Raw genomic sequence first — 19,730 nt, 5'->3', positions numbered from 1 at the left:
TGCTGTTTCCTCTTCTGTCTTTCTGATTTTAATCTGTATACGAGGGAGTCTATGGATATTCCCATCTCCCTGTCTACCTCTGCTTCCCTCTTTTTACTTCTTCAGCCTATATCTCCTCCCTGCTAAAGATTGTATATCCGGTAGTAAAATTTATTTGGAGGAGCACAATATCTTGGGAGAGGAAACTTTGGGTTTTTTGAATGGTTTTCATTTGGTTTATCATCTGTTTTTTTTGGTATGTAGATAACTGCAGTAGAGCTTAAAGTGACTGAGTTTGCTAAACCAAATGTTACAGCATCCATGGATTCTCTATGTCAACATTTATTTATTTATCAACAATAATGGTAGGGGATTTGCTAGTGAGTACAAGAATATTTCCCTTAACTTTGAAATGGATCAGAGGAACTCTCCAAATGATACTACATTCAAGCAGAAGATAAAATGTTATTAGGTGGAACCTGATCCAGTAAAAACTGAAGTTATCAGATCTTAATAACTTGGTTTTAATTATTTTCTATCCCTTTTCCAGAATGTCCCACATTTTATCAGTGGCATACTGAGAATTGGCAGCAGACAAAGAAATGTAAGTTTCTCAATATGTTTTTAATAGAAATACTTTTTAATGTGTGAATACGAACAAAGTATTTGTACAAGTATCTGAAACTTTAAAATGCTTTTGCATTAGTACATTGATCCTGTAGTTTTTGAAATATGTGTTACAAGAACTGGCTAATCCAGTCCTATACAACTCTGAGCCACAAAATGAAATCTCTGTGTGAGAACTTTGGCAGTTGTTCACTTGCTGAATATAAATGGTTTCTCTTGGAGGTTGCTACTACAGTGTAATTGAGTGGGTTTAGGCTGTGCAGCTGGAGGCCAGGTTAGACCTCTAATATCTGGTTTGGTGGCTTTCCTTGTTGGTTGCTTGCAGATTTGGCAGTTCTTGTTGAAGGCTTATTCCTTTGAGATGTCTCAGTGCTCTCTCTGACTTTGCTCTTGAAGATTTCTGGATTCCCACCACACAGTCCTATCTATGTGGTGTGATTTGCTTTGTCCTCTCATTCTGTTTTGGTGTGTTACGCTGAAAGTTTAGGTATAGGCAAAAGGCAGACACACTTTATATGTAAAGGCAAGAAGTTATTGTAAATATAGTTGGAGTCTTCCAGAATGAATTATTGTAGAAGAGGAAAGACACAAATACTCCTGAACAGAAGAACTAACACTCTAGTGATAATGATAGTACAACTGAAACTGTAATACGTACACTTCCCAGGATCGGACCGTTTTCCAGGTGTTGTGCTTATCTTTGCACTGCTCCTTGGAATCCTAAAGAGGATGGCTTCTGTTTGGTGTCTGTATGTGTGGGGTGTTGCTAGCTGGAGTTCTTTGCTACGAGGACTGCTAGTGATGTTTTCTTCTTCCTCATCCTAGGATCTGCTTAGGTTCATTTTCAAACCAAATTAGTCCTAACCATCCGGTCAGAAGAAAAATTGGTGTTGCAGTTAGAAGCAAGATAAAACAGAGTTCTAAGCAGGTCAAGACAAGCTTAGAGTAAGCCTGAGTAAGTCGTGGTCCCAGCCTTGCAAACTCTGTACAAAGCCTGTGGCTGTTACTAGCGATAGCAATGCTGTGTGAATGGGCTGCAGGGCTAAACTTGATCACTGAAATGATGCACAAGTTCTCCTCTTTAGGGTCTGATTGGAAAACTTTTGTCGTATTCTCTAATAGTGATACTGATTCAACCTGAAGAACTGTGAATGGCAGAGTAAGACAGTGGTTTGGAAACCTGCCACTCCATCTTCATTGCCAAATTCAGTGTACACTAGGACTACAGTCTTCACGTTTTTCAGCTTGTGAACTTTGGCCTGTGAGCATTCTTAGCTTCCCTGTGTTTGTCACTTTTTTTTTTTCCTACTCCCTAAGTTTCTGCGCCTGCTGTAAGTTAACTGCAAAAGGGAAAATAAAACCATCTAAATTACTGGACAATGTCATGGCTGCTAGTAGCAATAGGAGAAAGAATAGGTACAGCTGTATGTTACTGCTGGATTGCCCAATTCCCGTACTTGTGGTAATATTTGTCTTGACCAATATTTTTACATTATTTTTCAAAATCTGAAGGCTCAGATAACGTGGGAGTATCCCAAACAGTAGACATTCTCTGCTCAACCCCTTTCCTTCAAATTAGCTTTGTAGCTCAAACAATTAAATTTAGTTTGAATAGGAGGGAAGTCATGGTTTACAGAATTAAGTCTTAGCCCTGCCTGCATGTCCAACAGCCTGGAGAATGTTGCTTTTTTTAAAATCAGGGTTGTCACTTCACATTGAAGCGATTTTGTGTGCAGTCATCAAAAAGAAGTTTCTAAATCAAGTTCTCTAATTTGAATGGCTCTGCTGTCTCCTGTTGAAAGAAGGACTGTTTTCCTTTTGTCAATATGCCCTGTTATGCTATGCTTGAGTTAATCAGATATTTATATTAGTGAGCTGTTACCCATTTCAAAGGTTAACGGATGAGGAACAAATACTACAGTAGTAGCATAGTTTAAAGCTGTTGGTTTGTATGGTATTTGCTTTTGTATAGAACTACTTTGCTTTGTATAGAACTACTTTTATTTTATTTTTCTTTTCTTCAATTGAAATAGGATGTCTTTGATGTTAGAGAGGTACTTGACTGGGTCAGATGCACAGGTGACGTCAGTATCATGCAGAGGCTGGAGAAGCTTGAAGAGTTTACTTGGATGTGCCTTGAAATATTCTTTACTGAATGTAAGTATGAACACTTTTGAAGAAACAATGATGAGGAAAGTAGCTTGTATTGTAATTATTACATAGTTAATATTTGCATGTATTTCATTACTCTGGGAGTGACTGGAAGAGTTACTGGCAAAATAGTGTTGGTTGTGTGGGTTTTGGTTTTTTTTTCTTATTTGAACCAGTCATTCTTCCTTGAATCTCTGTATGTGGGTCATACTAGCAGTGCACTTGCTCTTTCTGAACAGGAATTAAGAACATTTTTTTGCTTTGGTGTGCATTGTGGAATGTATGCATGCCCTGTATTGCTTTAACTTAGAGTTAAGTTGAAACTTGCCTGAAATATTATTTGAATCTTTCTGCTCAATGTTTGGCAGAGGATTTTGTTAGAATATTGAGATGTTAGTCATATTTCCAAAACTGGCTGATGTAGAGTGACCATGAGATATTAACATTAGCAGCAGAACAACTACTAAAATAACAAATAGCTTCCATGCCTGCTGTATTTGACTTGTGTTAAATGACTTGCATTCTGGTCTTGCTTTTTGCACGTATTCATTCTGACTCCAGTTGCAGTAAGTAACAGGCTAGTAGAAATGGAACTTTATGTAAGGAGAAGAATTTTTTTTTTTTTGTAGCTAAATATTGAAGTACAGATTCTTTAAAATAAAAATCTTTACTAATCTTTAAAATGCAAAATCTTTAAAGTCCAGTTGAGTTTCACTTGAATGCTTGAAATTAAGCAAATACTTAAACATTTTGTGATCTGTAGTGAGTTATTTTGGGTTTACCTAGTAATAATTCCTTTTCTTTTGAACATTTCTTGCTTAATTCTGTTATTTAATTGGTATGTCAAATTTTGCTTCCAGACAGAAAACAGAATATGATTCTAACCAACAGAAGACAAACTCTAAATCTTGTCAATTTCTTCACCCACTGTATTTTTCTGAATTTTGTCTGCAGGCAAACGTTATATTACTAAAGTTGCTTTGGAAGATTGTAACTTAGTTGAAGAATTTAAAGCTGTAACCTGTGCAAACTGTAGGAAGGTGAGAGAAGATACCAGAATATGTTTGTGCTTTTCTTTTTGTGTTGTTATTTTTGGGAGGAGTTAATGATCAAAGGTTATAAAAATGACAAAAAAAAAAAAGTTTTTGTTTATGTTGCCAGTGTTCATTGGAGAGTGTTCCTCACCTTCCAAAAAGCTCAAGAAAATGCAGTTAACATTCATAGAGGAATATTCAACTTGATCCTCTTAACCCAGGATTAGTATGCTATCCAATTCTTTGTCTTGTTCCTTTAGTGTAGCTGTTTGGGGTTTTGTCTACAGGAGTCTGGTTAATTCCATTGTCTTCCTTGCTGCAATTCCGTAGTTCAGGGGCTATGCTGAAAGGCAATGAGTAGGGAATTGGTTGAGCTGTGCTCTACTTGGTGTGCTTTATTTCACACTTGCTGGCTTTTGGTAACAACTGTATTATGGAACCCAGGAGAATTTCTCAATTAGTCCTGCGTTTTAATTATTGTTTGTTGTATTCTTGTCTGCATAACACTTTCATTTATATGTTTTTAAGCTTATTCATTGCAATGAATTACAAGTATTAAATGACAACTAATAGTGCATTTGTAATAATATTCTGTTTTTACAAGCATAAAAACTTAGCTGCCTCTTGTCAAATGTTTACCTCTTATGCAAACTGGTTTAATTACAATGGTTGCTGAATTGTTTTTTTTCTTTGTTTCACAGTACAGTGAATCTATGAAACAGAAAGGAAATGAGGAGTTTTCCCAAGGAAAATTTGATCTTGCTATTCTGTGGTATACTAAAGCCATAGAGTTTGGGTAAGAACTAAACTGATTAACTAGATTGTGTTGGACAGCACTTAATCAGATTTATCCTGATTTTGTGTGGTTTTGCGTGAACCACTCAGAAGCTGAATCGTAACTTACTTGAAAAAAGTGCTACGTAACACTTTTTTTTTTTTTTAATTCTATTTTATTTCTTGTTACTAGTGGCTGTTTGCACTTTTACTGACCCAAAAGTCCTATTAGCGTTTAAAGCCAATCTAAAATGACTAACAGTAAGTATAGTAAACCAAAAAGGAAATAAGTGATTTGGTGTGAACAGCCACTTCTAGTGCCATCCTTCCTTAAGTACTCTTCTAGCAGAGCAGTATGACCAAGTGTTGCAAATATTTATCTCTCATCTGTGATGCAGAACAAATAGTTATTTTATAGTATTTATTCTTGGCAACTCTATAGGCAACAGGCTTAATTTCTGTTTGTAAGTCATCTAATTTCTTGTCCTGGTTTAGGCCCATCCAGGGACAAAAGACCACGATTAGACTTGAGAATTGCCACAGACTTGAGAGGGAGGCTTAATTGCCACTTATGGTCCCGGACTAAACAGACCAGGCTACTCAGCTTGGGGAAGACAACAGAAAATAATTTAATCCAACACTAACTAAAACATAATCATAAAACTCCAAAACATAGCAAACAGAAAACAGCAGAGTGGTACAATGATGAAGAGCACAACCAGCCCTTTCAGACCATGTTCTCCCTACCCCTCCCCTCTTCCTGAGCTTGTTATAGATTGCTGTGACAAAGTTCACAAGCCAATTTAAGTGACTCATAGATCAAATTTATTAAGCAAGCGGCAAATAGGCAAAACAGTGCGGGGTGGCCAGGAGACTGCTCCACCAACGGCTTGCAACCCCCCCCCTCGTATCACAGTCCTTTTATACAGTCCTTATCGGTCGGGTGCACCGCTCCCTGGTCTACTCTGCACATGTGCCCATCTTGTTACTGGGAGTCGTCTTCTGCCTCCTGGTGGTCGTAGAGTGGTCGCTGGGATGAAGTCAGCAGTCTTCCTCTAGTGGCCTGCTCATGAACTCTTCTTTTGACTCTTATCAGCTCATGTGCAACCTATTGTACCTCCTGTAAGCATCTCAGCCAACTGCACCTGTTCACATTGTAGAAACTTTATGGTTAAAGTTTTACAAGACTTTTACAATGACTTTAAACGGTTCCTTACACAACTATTCTTTCATTATTTGATTAACGAACGTGACCTTTCCCATTACAAGCTCAGAGCCCTGGTCCCGGAGTCTTTTTCTCCTCCCCCACTGAATGGCTCAGGGGGGCAGGGAATGGGGGTTACAGTCAGTCTGTGCCTGATAGCTCCTGCCATTTGTCTCTCCTTAGGGCAGTTGGGCTCCTCCCCGGTCCTCCCTGCTCCTCCACAGGGTACCTCACACACCCCACAGCCCTGCACTGGCCACTCCATTGTGCGTTCATCCCAAAGGCTGCAGCTCCTCTCTGCTTCTCGTGTGGGTCTGCTCTGCGGCACGCAGGCTTTCCAGCATGGCCTGCACCATGGCCGCCTCCTCACATAGTCTCCTGCTTGTCTGGGCACAATCACCCTGAGCTACTGGTTGCTCTCAGTCCTGCCATTGCCCTCCATGGATTGCAGGAGTACAGCTGTGTTCTCTCCGTGGGTTGCAGAGGGGTCTCCAGTCTGATGCTTCTCCTTCTCTGACTGCGGGGCCCACAGGGTTACCTCCGTCTTGTAACACTCCTACACACCCTCCCAAGCACTTCAAATTCCCATCCTTAAATAGTAATTGCAGAGGCACCAGATTGGCCCAGCCAGGCTGGAGTGGGTCTGAACCCAAGAGCCAGGGGAGAGTCCGAGAACTCTTTACCAGGTCTGCACTGCAACCCTCTCTCCCTGTTACCAAGCAAAAGTTGCTCCTTGCTGAACCATTACATTTCTTCCTAAAAGTTAATTTGCTGGAAGGCTTTGAAAACTTCCTTGGGCAGGAAAACAGAGTTCCCATGGAACGTCAACTAGTTACTGAGTTGTGATTTGGAATTATTACTGCTTGTGTTGTAGTTGTGCAAATGCTGCTTTTACAAGTTCTGCTGTCTGAAATATAGTGAAATTCATGAAGTCCCACCTTTCACTAAAAATTGACTATGCAGACTATTTTAATTTTGAAGACTGTAGCTTTATAATTGTGCAGTTGAAAGGATTAACATTTTGGTGCTATCTTGCTTCAGATTTTGTGTCAGGACACATGATAACATTTCATGTAGGATGCATTTCAATCCAAATTTCAAGCTGATTTCAGCTTCCTTCAAAAGTTGGATAGGCTGATTTCATCTAAGGAACTGAGATGATTGAACGTGCTAAGATGACTTTGCTTAAGGGTATCTGATGAGGGGCAGAATTCAGTTAAAAAGCAAAGAAAATCCCACGGCTTGGAAAGAGCGAAGGAATTGTCATGATTTCCAGGGGCTGTAGGGCTGAGTTGCTGTTACACCTATTTGTTAGAAATTTTCTCCTTAAAAACACTGCTGGAAGGTGAGGGATAGAAGCTAGGGAGTCCTCTTCATCTGCTCTGTGGACTGTATTCCCTTTCTCATTTTCACAGTGTGACATGACTTTCATCTGCTTCATCATCACACTCTCCCTAACTAGCTGTGTTATCCCTTGGCTATCTTGGTATCTCAAAGGCAGTTGAGCTACTGTTTCCATGCATCTTCTTTTTCCCTTTTATTTTCCCTCACCATACCTTTCTTTGGACCATTTGAAGTGTGCTTTGATCTGTTTCTCAGAGACTAGTAAATTGAGGAAAGAGTTTTAATCTCTCTTACCTTTTTTTTTTTTTAAAGTAGGCTGAGTGATTTGAACAGATTGGAAATTGCATTAGTGGGCCTAAATCTTCCAAATTTAAAAGTGATTAAAACTAGTATTCTCAATCACTTAACTTTTGTAGATCAATGACTCTTCAAGGAAGCTTGTATATAATTGTTGAATGTAGAGGGCTTGCAAATAATTATCGTGAAAATTTACTTTTTTCTCATTAAGATTTTCAGAGTGAATGTATGTTACTAACTCTTCATAATTTTTTCCCTAAGTCCCGCAAATCATCTTCTGTATGGAAACCGAGCTCTTTGTTTAATTTTCACAAATCAATACAAGTAAGTAACCCCTTGTTTATAGTGAAATGTTGTGGTGATCTGCAGTTAAAAATTGGCAATATACTTAGCAAAACGGTATTTTTACAAAATAAGTATATAGTAATTATGATGTTACTACCTCAGAAAAGTGATATTAAGAAAAATGAGTAATATTAGCTGTGTCTGCCGCCAGTATGTAATACTATTTAACATTTGTGTGTGAGATATACAGCAGGAAAAAAAATCTTGGTCTCAAAGAGTACTGTGATTTTAATTTTTTTTTATTAAACTTCTTGAAGAGATCAGTGTGGGTATGGGGATTATTTTACTTAAGCCAGTTGTTAAGCTAAAAATCTTGTTTATGAGCAAGGTGGACATATGTGAAGCCAACCCAAGAATTAATTGGTAGTGTAACTGAAATCTTAAGGGATCTAATTGTTATTAGTCCAGATCTAATTGTTGAAACAAAAAGAAATAAACCCAATGTAATTAAATTTACTATCCACATGCTTCTTAGTTTCTGTTCATTTTCCTGGTGTTACGTTCACCCCTCCACTGCTCCTCTGGATGGGTACTTAAGTCCATTGCCCAGGATTTAGAGAGCCGTCAGTGTGCGGAGTCATTCTCCATAAAGAATGTGATGTTCATGCTGATGGTTCCTCTTCCTCACTCTTGGATCTGCCTGGGGTCATTTTTGTGTTTGCTATTACAATTTTGTTCTATCTTTGTTCTGTAGCACCATGTTACATCTGTGTTTAATGTACGTGCTAGTTCTTATAAATACTACTTTTTGTTTGTTAGTCTCTGAGGTTGCATTTGTCCAGATTTGGCATGTCATTAACTGAAGATGAATTGTTTATAGCCACAGAATCTCCTGTGCCAAGTCTGTGCCCCATCTCTTGTCATCTGCCTGCACTCCTTTGTTGTATCCTGTGTCTCCAGTTCCCAAGGCCTCTGTTGTCCTCTCAAGCTCCTACTTATTTTTAGGACATCATCAATTTAGAGTCATAAATACTTCAGTCTATGTGAACAGTAGTAGTAACAAGCAGTTATTCCATGTAAATCTATGATTGTACCACACAAAGATGAACAAAAGTAGAACAAATTAGCCATAGACAACTGGTCAATGAGAGAAATTGTTGCCACAGTTACACCAAGTAAAAGAGAACTGCAGGCAGGTCAAGCTGCAGTAAAGCCTGAGCACAAGACCGAGCACGTCAGTCCTAAGGTTTTGCAAAAGCTACCTGAGGGTTGTCAATGCAGGACTATGCAGTTATATGGTGCTCTCCAAATATGTGCTGGAGCGTTCATGGCTTTGCCAAAGGCATGTGTGTTCCTCCCATTCTCAGAGCCTCTGGTACTGGATAGGACCTTTGACTGCAGCTTGGTCTCCTGTCCTGATGTTTTGATGGTGGTTGTGGGCAACTGCCCTAGCACTGCACCAGGCTGTCAAAAGGTGGCACTGGAGGAAGGACTGGGTAGGTGAAAACAAAGTGGAACAGTGCACACCAGAGAACGAGACAACTGCTTTTATAATCTCTTCTTGAGGTTCTGCAGTCTACTATCTGTCTTTTACTGAAGAATTTTTAACTTGTGGGGTTTTTCCTACTATTTTTTTTAAGGGTATTGCCACAGCTCTAACTTTTGCTGTTTCTGCCTGGGGTTTCTCTAATTTTGGGGAGGGGGGGTGGTGGATGTGGCCTTAGTATTCTAACTTGCTTTCATTTCACTGAATTATTTTCTCCTGAAATCCCTGAAGATTTTGTTGTGTGAAACATACTCTTTGCCTTCAAATTGTCTCTTTCAGGCTTTTCTTTACTTTCATTAGTAACTTTCGTTACCATGGAGCATCTCGTTCCCCTCCTTCAGATCTCTCCATTCAGGCTTTCTTGCTCTTATGGTTACAAAAAGCAGTGGTAGTGACTAGGCAATTTATGAACGCTTACATGTGAAGCAAGTTTATTGTTTTGGTTTTTTTTTCCCCATAATCTTTCCCTTTGTGGAGTTAAAATAAATAATGTCTCACAGTCCTTTTTTTTAGGCCTCTCACGTTAGGTCTCACTGCAGACATTGAGTCAGAATGACTCACCTGTTGGAGTGAGTTTATTTGCAAGCTTCCTCACCTGAAGTAATCTGTATGTAACCACTCTTTCTTGTAATTTACTACGTCCTGCTTATCTGATACGTGGTTCGGTGAAGAATAAGTGGTATATCCCAAAAGTATATAAACTCTAACTACCCTTTTTGGGCAGCCTTGGTATCAGCAGCAGAGTTTGTCACTGCTCCTGTGTGTTCTCTCTGGTAGTTGTAGAGATAATCTGCTTCTCTTCTGACCTGACCAAAATTATAATTCTGGTTGGTCCACGACACCTTGTGTACAAAAAGTCAGTTGAGAGTGTTCTTCAGACTTTGGTTGTTGGGAGTTTTGAGATTACTAAGTACTCAGCATTTAATACTTGCACCCTCAAATCTCAAACTGTTATTATGTAACTACTCTCTGTCTAAATATTTAGGTTTGGTATACAGGCATTTTTAATAAGGCATTGCTTTTTAAAGGAACATTTTTTTAAGAACCCAGTTAAGGTTACATATGCAGAGATGGTGGAAAACCTATTACGTATGGAGTCAATATCTGATGTCTTAAATAGTTGAGACTGTTACATTTTAACCCAGGTAAGTTTCAGCTAAGAAGTGTTACCTGCTTGTGCCCTTACACAGGTGAATGAACTGTTCTTTTATTCACTTTGTATTTTGATAGTTCCTTGTGTCTCTGGCCTGTAGACTTTTCTGAAACAGAAGTAATAAATATCTCTTCTTTTTCTTTTTCCCCTCTCTTCTCCAAGGAGAGCCCTTGCTGATGGAAAAAGAGCCACTATTCTAAAGCCTGATTGGCCAAAGGTTAGTGTCTTAAACATTTCAAAATTGCCTTTTGTTGGTACTGCAAACAAACAGAAGAACTCAGAGTCTTAATTACATGTTTGACCCAGGTAGATGTGACATGTTCTCATCTGAGTTTAGCACTAGTGACAGTAGAATGAGCACAGTACCTGTGGACTAAGAATCCTACTTCAGTCAGCCAAGTGTAGGGTTTGCTTGTATTTTTGTATTGAAAATGTTATTTTCACAGTGTTGTTACATGGTGTTCTGCATGTGTAAAGACAGAAGAAAACATTTACTGCATTGTTGTGCGTAACTATGTTATCACAAAGCTTGAAAAAGAATATATGTAGTCCTTAGAATAAAAAAGTCTTGATTAATGACCAACATACATTTCCCAATATTCTTGGCCTAGAGAGGAGTAAATAGGGGATAGTTACAAAATTGCAAAGTAGTAGTTAGTGTCGGGGGTAAAAGAAATCTGTGCTTTTCCAAAGCCAGTGGCTAGATGCAACTTCTGATAAATTAGCTTTCTGTTTCAGTGTGCTGAGTGGTTGAAAACTGATTGTTTATTGTTTGACCTGAAAGAGGTGGAGTAGATAGCTTTTGAATATGTAAAATTTTACTTTTTATTTACTGCAGCTCTTTTCTATATAAGTTGTTTTCTTATTTGTATGAACGAATCCTTAACAATTAAACTTATCTCCATGTAGGGTCACTACCACTTCTGTAAGGCACTGTCATTAATGGGGCAACATGAACTGGCTTTGGAAGCTAATAAGAGAGCTCAGGAGCTATGCAAAAATGCTGATGGACTTAAGGATCTTATTCAACAAAATGACATGTTAAAGAAGACATTAGAAGAAATCAATGGTAACCTTTTCTCATTTCCAGATGCACCTTGAACAGAGCAAAATTCCCTCATTGGGAATTAGCTTTGAAATTAGCTAACTCCTTTGCTTTTTCTTCCTATATAATTATCTGTAGGTATTAAAGAACATAAAAAGAAGCCAAAGAAGATGCTTCTTGAGAAAAGGTAAGCAGCTCTCAAGTTTTTAAAATTGGAAATACTTAGTGTAAGATTTAAGTAATACATAGCATAGATACTGTTTTAAATTCTGTTATTAATCAGTAAATTAAAATGGAAGGAATAAACTTATCAGAACTGCAATCAGAGTGCAGCCTAGGAGCAAAGAGGGCTTTCACAAACTAAATTAGCTATCTTGAGGTGTGTTCCACTTCAAAGCAGCTTTCTTCAGCATTTAAGTTTTACCTGTGTTGGAAATAATAAGAAACATTAAGTTTTTGTGGTTTTTGTTGTGCCAGCTTGAAGTGCTTTGCTGTTGAGAAAGCTGGGAGACTGCAAACATCAGTGCAATCACACCTGCTTTTTTGTACGAACTTTTCTATATGAAGTTCTCTAGGAGATGAAGCTGATTTGAGGAACTGAATGGAAGCAATTATATTTTGGCAATGCTAAAAATGAACGTGTATCCTAGTTTGTAGGAACTTAGTTTTGCCATATCTGTTCTCTCCTTTTGGCTTGCCCAGAGAGCATAAGAGAGATTCCGTATTCACAGATGCAGCTAAGTTACAATGTATGCTGCACTTTTGTATTAAACGTTTTTCAGAAAGATCTTTTTGCTTTGTATTGGTTTACCTGTACAGTAAATAAACTACCAAACAGCTATTCATAAACCCAAAAGTTAGGGGGGAACTTGTTTCCATTTATATTGCACAAGAAGCAGCAGCCTTGGTTTTTTTGTTTGCTTTTTAAAAATTAATTACTGTTATTATTTATATATTTTTTTAAAAGTACACCAATTCAGTTCCTGTCCCTTTTATGGAAAACACTGCTTTTTTGATGTTGTATTTTTGCATAGCCTTGAACTGTGCAATTTAAAGGTATAAAAAATGTCTCTTTTACCAAATGCTTTAAATATGCCATTACCCTTCTATGAGTGGTAGACTTGTATTTCAATAAGGCTGAGTGCTGGGTCCTGCACTTCAGCCACAACCCCCAGCAACAACCCCTAGCAGTGCTACAGGCTTGGGGAGGAGTGGCTGGAAACCTGCCAGGCAGTGAGGGGACCTGGGAGTGTTGATTGACAGCAGATGAACAGGAGCCAGCAGTGTGCCCAGGTGGCCAAGAGCATCCTGGCCTGGATCAGGAACAGTGTTGTCAGCAGGAGTAGGGAGGTGATCATTGTCTAGTACTTGGCTTTGATGAGGCTGCATGGTGAATACTGTTTCCAGTTTTGGGCTCCTCTCTACAAGAAGTAATTTGAAGTGCTGGAGAAGATACAGAGGTGAGCTGCCAAGCTAGTAAAGGATTTGGAGCATGTCTCTCATAAGGAAAGGCTGAGGGATCTGGGACTTTTTAACTTGGAGAAAAGAAGGCTCAGGGGAGACGTTATTGCTCTCTACAACTACCTGAAAGGAAGTTGCAGCGAGGCAGGGGTCACTCTGTTCTCCCTAGTAACAAGCAATAGAACAAGAGGAAATGGCCTCAAGTTGGGCCAGGGGAAGGTCAGGCTGGATATCAGGAGGAATTTCTTTACTGAAAGGGTTGTCAGGCATTGGAACGGGCTGCCTAGGGAGGTAGTGGAGTCAATGTCCCTGGAAGTGTTTGAGAGACAGGTGGATGTTGCACTTTAGGGAAATGGTCTAGTGGTTGGTTGGTAGGGCTGAAACAAAGGCTGGAGTCAGTGATGTTAAAGATCTCTTCCTTTTTATGATTCTATGTATGGTATGTGTCTTAAATATGGAGAAAAGACATGAACATTTAAAAGAACTAGGGTTCTCTCTTCTCACATAGCAGAGACTGCAGTCCTTCACGATCTCTTTTAACAATCTCTCAAGAACAAAAAGAAATAAAAGATAAAAGAAGAACAGAATCTGATCCTAAAGATCATCATCAGAAACATGATACCCAGGTATGTTATGCAACAACTGGAATTACAAAACTATGTTGATTTTCATCATCCTGGAATTTGTTATTTAATGGTGTGGCTGAAATTTTGCAGGCACTGTGTTTTAATAATTGTATGCTTTCTCAGCCAAGTGCACTTTTCCTGTAATATTTAACTACTAAACTTATGTTTAGAATTTTGTATTTGAAAGGAGGTGGTTGCTGGAATGAGAAAGTGTAGACTGTATGTTGTTGAGGAGGAGATAGGGTCTCTTTGTGCTTATTTGAAACTGAGATGAAGTCATGTATCCTTTAATCAGACAATGCACAGTCTGTCAATGCGCATTCAGATGCGGGCTTCCCTTTGCCTTTAGGAGAGGATTCAGGTAATGTCTACTGCTGTAATGGAGATCAGTGGGAGATGCTTTAGCCAAAGTTAATTCCTGTACAGGGCCTTGTACTGGAGCATAGTTTTGACATGATACCGTAATGGTAAGGTATATGCGTGGTTGCAGAGCATAAAAACAACGGTCTATAAACAGATTTCTTTTGCATTGGAAAAACACTGGTTAAATAGGATGCTTAACTGGATTATATTTAAAGCTAAGATTTTGTGGTTCTCAAATATCTGTTTGGCTTGTGTGTTTAAAACTAGTATAGTGCTAAAATGCAAGATGAACTTGTGTTATTTTAGTAGCCCTGTGTAATTCTTTATATGGATTCTTTCAATTTAAAGACTGTTTACAAGTACAAATATTCTACTAGATGGTTTGTATTAATTTCCTTGGTGAGGAAGGCTTAAAATTGAAAGTGAAGCTGTCACAGGGGAAATGTAGACTGCTTAAAGAACCACTGCCAAAGCTAGCAGCAAAAGTGTTTTTATTGCAACATCAATCATTTACCAAAGATCTGCAGGTAATAAGGGGAAATCACTGCCATGCTGCCTACTTAGAAGAGAGAGCTTGAAATAAAGCTCACTCAGGCTGTCATATTTATGAAATAAAGTGGTTGCCTCATAGTCAAATTACATGCAATGGAAAAGGTGAGCGTGAGACTCCTTGTATCCACCATTTCTTTTGCTCCTTGACCGAATTAATTTTAGAAGAACCATCTGCTATTTATGTGTTAATTGCATGATTAGTGTTCTGGTTTTGAAGCTCGTGTATGTCAAAGCTCATCAAGTCATCCTGTCTCTCTGTGGATTTTCACAGAACAGGTCGGAACTGAAGAAATTAATGTCCTGGTCACAGCCTAGCCCTTAACTTAATTTGAAGCCTGAACCAAACTGCCATTAGTTTACTCGAGGAGTTGATCACAGAAGCTTTGTGGAGTAAATTTTTTTGTCTCTTCATGGTTTCTTTTTGTTCCTGAAAAAATAACTAAACTAAGGATACATGTTAGTGAAGGATGATCGAAGAAATCCACCAACAAAAGCTTCTTATTCTGCATTTTAGAAGATTATTTTACTGTTAAAAATGCAATAGCATACTACGTTTTCATGGTTTAGTCCTGGTAGGCAGCTCAGCTGCTTGCTCCCTTCTCTGCAGAATGGGAAAGAAAATCCTACATGTAAAAGTGAGAAAACTGATGGGCTGAGATAAATACAGTTTAACAGACAAAGCAAAAGTTGTATGCACAAGCAAATCAAAATATAGAATTTATGCACTGCTTTCAGTCAGATGTGTAGCTATTTCCAGGAAAGCAGAGCTTTATCATGCATAATGATTACTTGGGAAGATGGATGTCAACTTCCCTCCTTTCTCCTTTTTCCCCAGCTTTCATTGTTGTGCATGATGTGATAATGGTATGGGATATCCCTTTGATCAGTTGGGGTCCCAGCTGTCCTGGCCATACTCCCACCCAGCTTCGTGTGCACTCCCAGCCCACTAGCTGTCAGGACAGAGTGAGAAGCAGAAAAGTTCTTGATGCTGTGCAAAGCACTGCTCGGTAATAATGAAAACAGCCCTATGCTATCAACGTTGTTCTCAGCACAAATTCAAAACACAGCACCATGTGAGCTGCTGTGAGGAAGATTAACTTTATCCTAGCCAAAACTAGTACATATGTTTTTATTCCTTAGAAGACAAACACATAGCCCCCCAAAAAGTGGAAAATTGGGGGATTTGGTTGGTGCTTTCCTCGGTTTAGGTGGATTTTGCTGCTGGATGTCAGTGGAATTTCTCAGCTGCTGCTATCTTAGTGCTTATCTCATGTCCAGTATCATGAGGGGTCTGTAAAACATTCTTCTACATAAATTTTGCTGAGTGGTTTGCTTTGTTAGATACATGGCTGACAATGACGGTCCTGCTGTAACAACATGGAATTTAAAAAATAACCATCAACCTCCAGTTTACTTGCAGATCTTCTCTTTCATACAATTTAAAGAAACATTTGTACATCTTTCTTTACTGTCTTTATATACCTCTTTACCATCTTTACCATTGTTATTGTAAGATAATATATTATTTCTGATAATTTAACCTATAAAGTCTGTTATAAATAAGCTATGTAATGTAGAAAACAGGATTATAAATGGGATTCCACTAGCAAGGTCAACACAATTTAGCGTACAGATTTCAGGGTTTACCAGGAGGGCAGGGCAGTAAAAAAAGATGACTCCTTAGTGAGGAAACTGAAACAATGTACAAGGCCAAAGGGAGGGAAATAAAACTTAATATGTGTTGAAAAAGAAAGCAATCTATAGAAGGCACAAAAAGTGCTTAAAGATTTTTGGTTGTCTTACGAAAATTTTTATCTGCTTTTATGCTATGGAAATCTTCGTAGTGTAGTTCTGCAAATTTATCTCCCTTTAGGATAAATATTACTGTGAAAAAGGCTAGTACTTGTCAGACTAGTAGATAACATAACTTTGATATGAATTTAGGAGAAAAAGTTTAAGTGTACAAATGCACTTTGGTTAATGAAATGACTTTTCTTTCTCTCTTGATTGGGGAAATAATACACTATGATATCATTGTGATGGCTTAAAAGTTAGTATTCTAGGTTTTTTCTTTGTTTAAATTTAGTGAATGATGTCTATTTGATTTTTGTTATCTATGTAAAACTAAACTAACATATTTTTCGTTAGATGCCTGACATCCAAAGAACAGAAAGCGAAAGTTGGTCTTTCCATGAAGAAGATCTTCTACGAAGTGAGTTTGGTTTTGCTGTTTATCAAGTCCGAGTTTTTTTCCCCTCACTGTTGTTGTTACTAACAAGTAAAAGTGTATCTAGTATTAGTTTCATAACAGCAAGCTATCAGGTTTTACTGCTTTCCTGTTAGTGTGCTGTTTCTTAGATACTTCTCTTCTGTATTTCTGTCTTACTTCTTTCCTGTTTTTTTAGTTTGAATCTACAAACTGAAACTAAATTCTGAATTACATGAATGAATTCAGAATTTCAACTAGAACTAAAAAGTGCAATGCTAAGTACCAAGCTAGAAATGCTTTCTGTCCTTCTGAGACAGGTATTCAGATCAGCATTCCTGATATGTGTCACTTGTTTATATTTCATCTTTTGTTGGTCTTTAACGCTCCTTGGCTGGAGGAATTCAAGTAACAAAGATGCATGTCTTAGAATGGGCTTTTTGGACTGTGAGTCTGTCCATCAATGTGTGTATGCATGTGTTTCGGGTTTCAGCACCAGGATACTGTAACTGCTACACTATTAATTGCTATACAATTGCTAGTATTTCTTCAGATTTTTTCTGTAATATTTATTTGATGCGGTCCTTTGCACTCATCTTTCCAAAATGGTCTCACCTCCTCCTCTGTCCACAAGCTGTCAGGACAGGTTTTCTACTCTGGCATAGCAAAACCATGTAAACTATACTGGGATTTAGAACTAAAAGGATCTAAATTTAAGCAAAGTGTGTGGATAGTTGTGATTAATTTATGATTACTAAAAGCTCCATGTAGATCATGAAGAAAATAATCCTACAGTCAGAGAGGAAAGAGGCCACAAAATATATTTGTCAGAGTGGATTTTTAGCTAAAAGCTTTGGGGTGTACGTTGATGCGATTTATTGTTCATGTATGAATTTTGTTAATAAAAAACCCCAGACCTACAGCAATCCTTTTACAGAGCGAACTCTTATGCTCCAGAACTCCCACAGTGCTGGAGTTACTTTTCTGTGGTGAAAGTGAAATATTTTCCCATATTTTGCTTGTTTTTTTAGTAACTTACTAAACCTGCTATAATCAAGAAAGCATAAGAGATTTCCCTGGCATTCAGAATTTTTTGTTGTTTGTAATGTGTGTATGGAATACTCCTACTGGATCTCTACTAGCTGTATGCTCATGCTGTATTCTAAAGTTGTGGCCTCCAAAGCAGTGGGTCCTTCTAGGCCTGGCCATGCTATAGTCTGAAGTTCTTGGTGGCCAAACGTACCATTCTTTGGACTTAAAAATTTAGTTGAATAGGTACTGAAGCACAGAGCACTTCCAAATTTTATTTTTAGGAGAACAGTGAAGATATATTTTGAAATATGAGCAGTAGGAGAAGTACTCTTGCTTTGGTGGACTTAAGACATATGAGAACATCTTGAAGAACTAAGTGAATTATTGGGAGATGGAAAATGTGGGAAAGGTTGCAAAAGAAAAGTCAAGATGAATTTGATTAAAAGATGTTGTGTAGTAGGATAAGAAAAAAAAGAAAAGAAGAAACTATGAAGTACTGAAGGAACTTAATGCAGAAAGCATAAACCAAGGAAGGGTTTTGTAGAGGGGAAGTCAACTTGTGGAAGACGAAACAGTTTTAAGGAGCTATATACAGATAGGATGAAGGAGCAAAATGAGGTGCGTGGAAAACACAGGAAATTGAATGAGTTTGAAGCAAGTGACAATTAAGTGAATCCAGACCTTATCTTGAGCAGGAAGGTCTGGTCCAAATCGTAATGAACTAGTAATGAACTAATGAATCATAACAACATGTTATAAACCAAAGTTTTATCAAGACAGTGGAAGCGATCAGCAGTGTGCCCAGATGAGGACCTGCCTGATCACTGATAGCAAACACAGGATTTATAAATGATGCCCAGCAAGACCAAATAGTGCAGGTGCCTTTTGAATGGGGGTAAGAGTCGTATTGCCTTTTGGCTCCACCAGCAGTAGTGGGATTTGAGAGAACCGTGCTTTATGTGAGTAAGGTGGACAGTGTCCTACTGCCTTTGTTGGTTGGGGGGGCAGGGTGTCAGCAATCTGTCTACACTGCAGATAGTGGCCAAGGGCAGGATGTCTGCAGTCTGTCTCTGCTGCTGATGTTGGTGAAGGGGCAGGGTGTCAGAAGGACAGCTGATTTTTAGAGGGATTTGGGAAGAAAAAGAGAGAACTGAAATTCTAGGCTAAAGAGATCATAAGACTAGGAAATGTTACACTGAGCATAGTAATTTAAAAACCAAAATGAAGCCAGTCTTGTGTTGATTGCATGATCTTTTTTATGTTTTTCCTTCCTCCTTCTCTCCCCCTCATACTTATGTCGGTAATGATGTAGAAGAAAATATTTGATTTGGCTTTGATTTGAAAGGAGGAGTTACGCTCTGAATGACTAGCTGATAAAAGTTTACTGTGGGTGGGGAAAAATAGCTTTCTTTTTCTTAGCCTTTGTTCACTTAAGTGAAGAAGGCTTAAGACTTGCAGGAGATTTAATGCAGAAGAACTTTATGCCACTGTATATTATCTTAAAGTTACTGGCCTTTTTAATTTTTTTTTTTATCTGCATGTACTATTTTTTTGAGCATGTATACATTTCTGTTAAATATCTTTGTTCACTCCTAATGAGACTGTCTAACAAAAGCAATAGTACTTCTACTGATACTTTTAAATGGTTCTGGGGTAAGTGAATAATATTTACTCTTAAATTAATAAACCTCCTTAAGTATTTTAACTATAATTCTGCAGAATTTGCGTATTAGTTGCTTACTTAGAAGTATTTTTGAAAAATCTGAAAGTATCTTTTTAAGCTAGGTGGAATCTAGAAGTAGTGGTTTTTGCAGGCAGCTTTTCTAAAGTATTTTTTGTTGAATGACTTTTAAAATTAAATAATTCAATGAAGAAAATAGTGCTGATTAATTCTTTCTTGGATGATGAGAGGGAAGGCTTGTCTTCTTTCATCTTTGGGAAGATTTTATTTTGAATGATAAATTGGTTCCTTAAGGGAAAAGCACCTATGTAGTGAAGAAAAGGTAGTATATAGCTATCTCTACATGGTTAACTAATTATATGCTTGAAGT

At 38.1% G+C, this 19,730-nt stretch overlaps 1 protein-coding gene across 5 annotated transcripts in view; it reads left to right on the top strand.

The window, feature by feature from the left end:
- Positions 1-19,730, top strand: part of TTC3 (tetratricopeptide repeat domain 3) — a 69,769-nt gene that overhangs the window by 7,875 nt on the left and 42,164 nt on the right. For 3 of the 5 annotated variants that reach the window (XM_062001130.1, XM_062001111.1, XM_062001093.1), the window contains exons 6-15: positions 530-583; positions 2,640-2,763; positions 3,712-3,797; positions 4,493-4,587; positions 7,672-7,734; positions 10,557-10,611; positions 11,304-11,463; positions 11,578-11,626; positions 13,409-13,526; positions 16,590-16,653. In XM_062001130.1, the coding sequence (XP_061857114.1) occupies positions 530-583; positions 2,640-2,763; positions 3,712-3,797; positions 4,493-4,587; positions 7,672-7,734; positions 10,557-10,611; positions 11,304-11,463; positions 11,578-11,626; positions 13,409-13,526; positions 16,590-16,653 (868 nt within the window). The remainder of the gene's footprint in view (positions 1-529; positions 584-2,639; positions 2,764-3,711; positions 3,798-4,492; positions 4,588-7,671; positions 7,735-10,556; positions 10,612-11,303; positions 11,464-11,577; positions 11,627-13,408; positions 13,527-16,589; positions 16,654-19,730) is intronic. The other 2 variants (XM_062001102.1, XM_062001121.1) reach the window with 2 other exon arrangements.

Source organism: Colius striatus, chromosome 1, assembly GCF_028858725.1.
Source record: "Colius striatus isolate bColStr4 chromosome 1, bColStr4.1.hap1, whole genome shotgun sequence".
In the NCBI taxonomy this organism is placed as follows: domain Eukaryota; kingdom Metazoa; phylum Chordata; class Aves; order Coliiformes; family Coliidae; genus Colius; species Colius striatus.
Note: the sequence above shows the minus strand (reverse complement) of the source record. Positions and strands in the feature narration are given on the sequence as shown.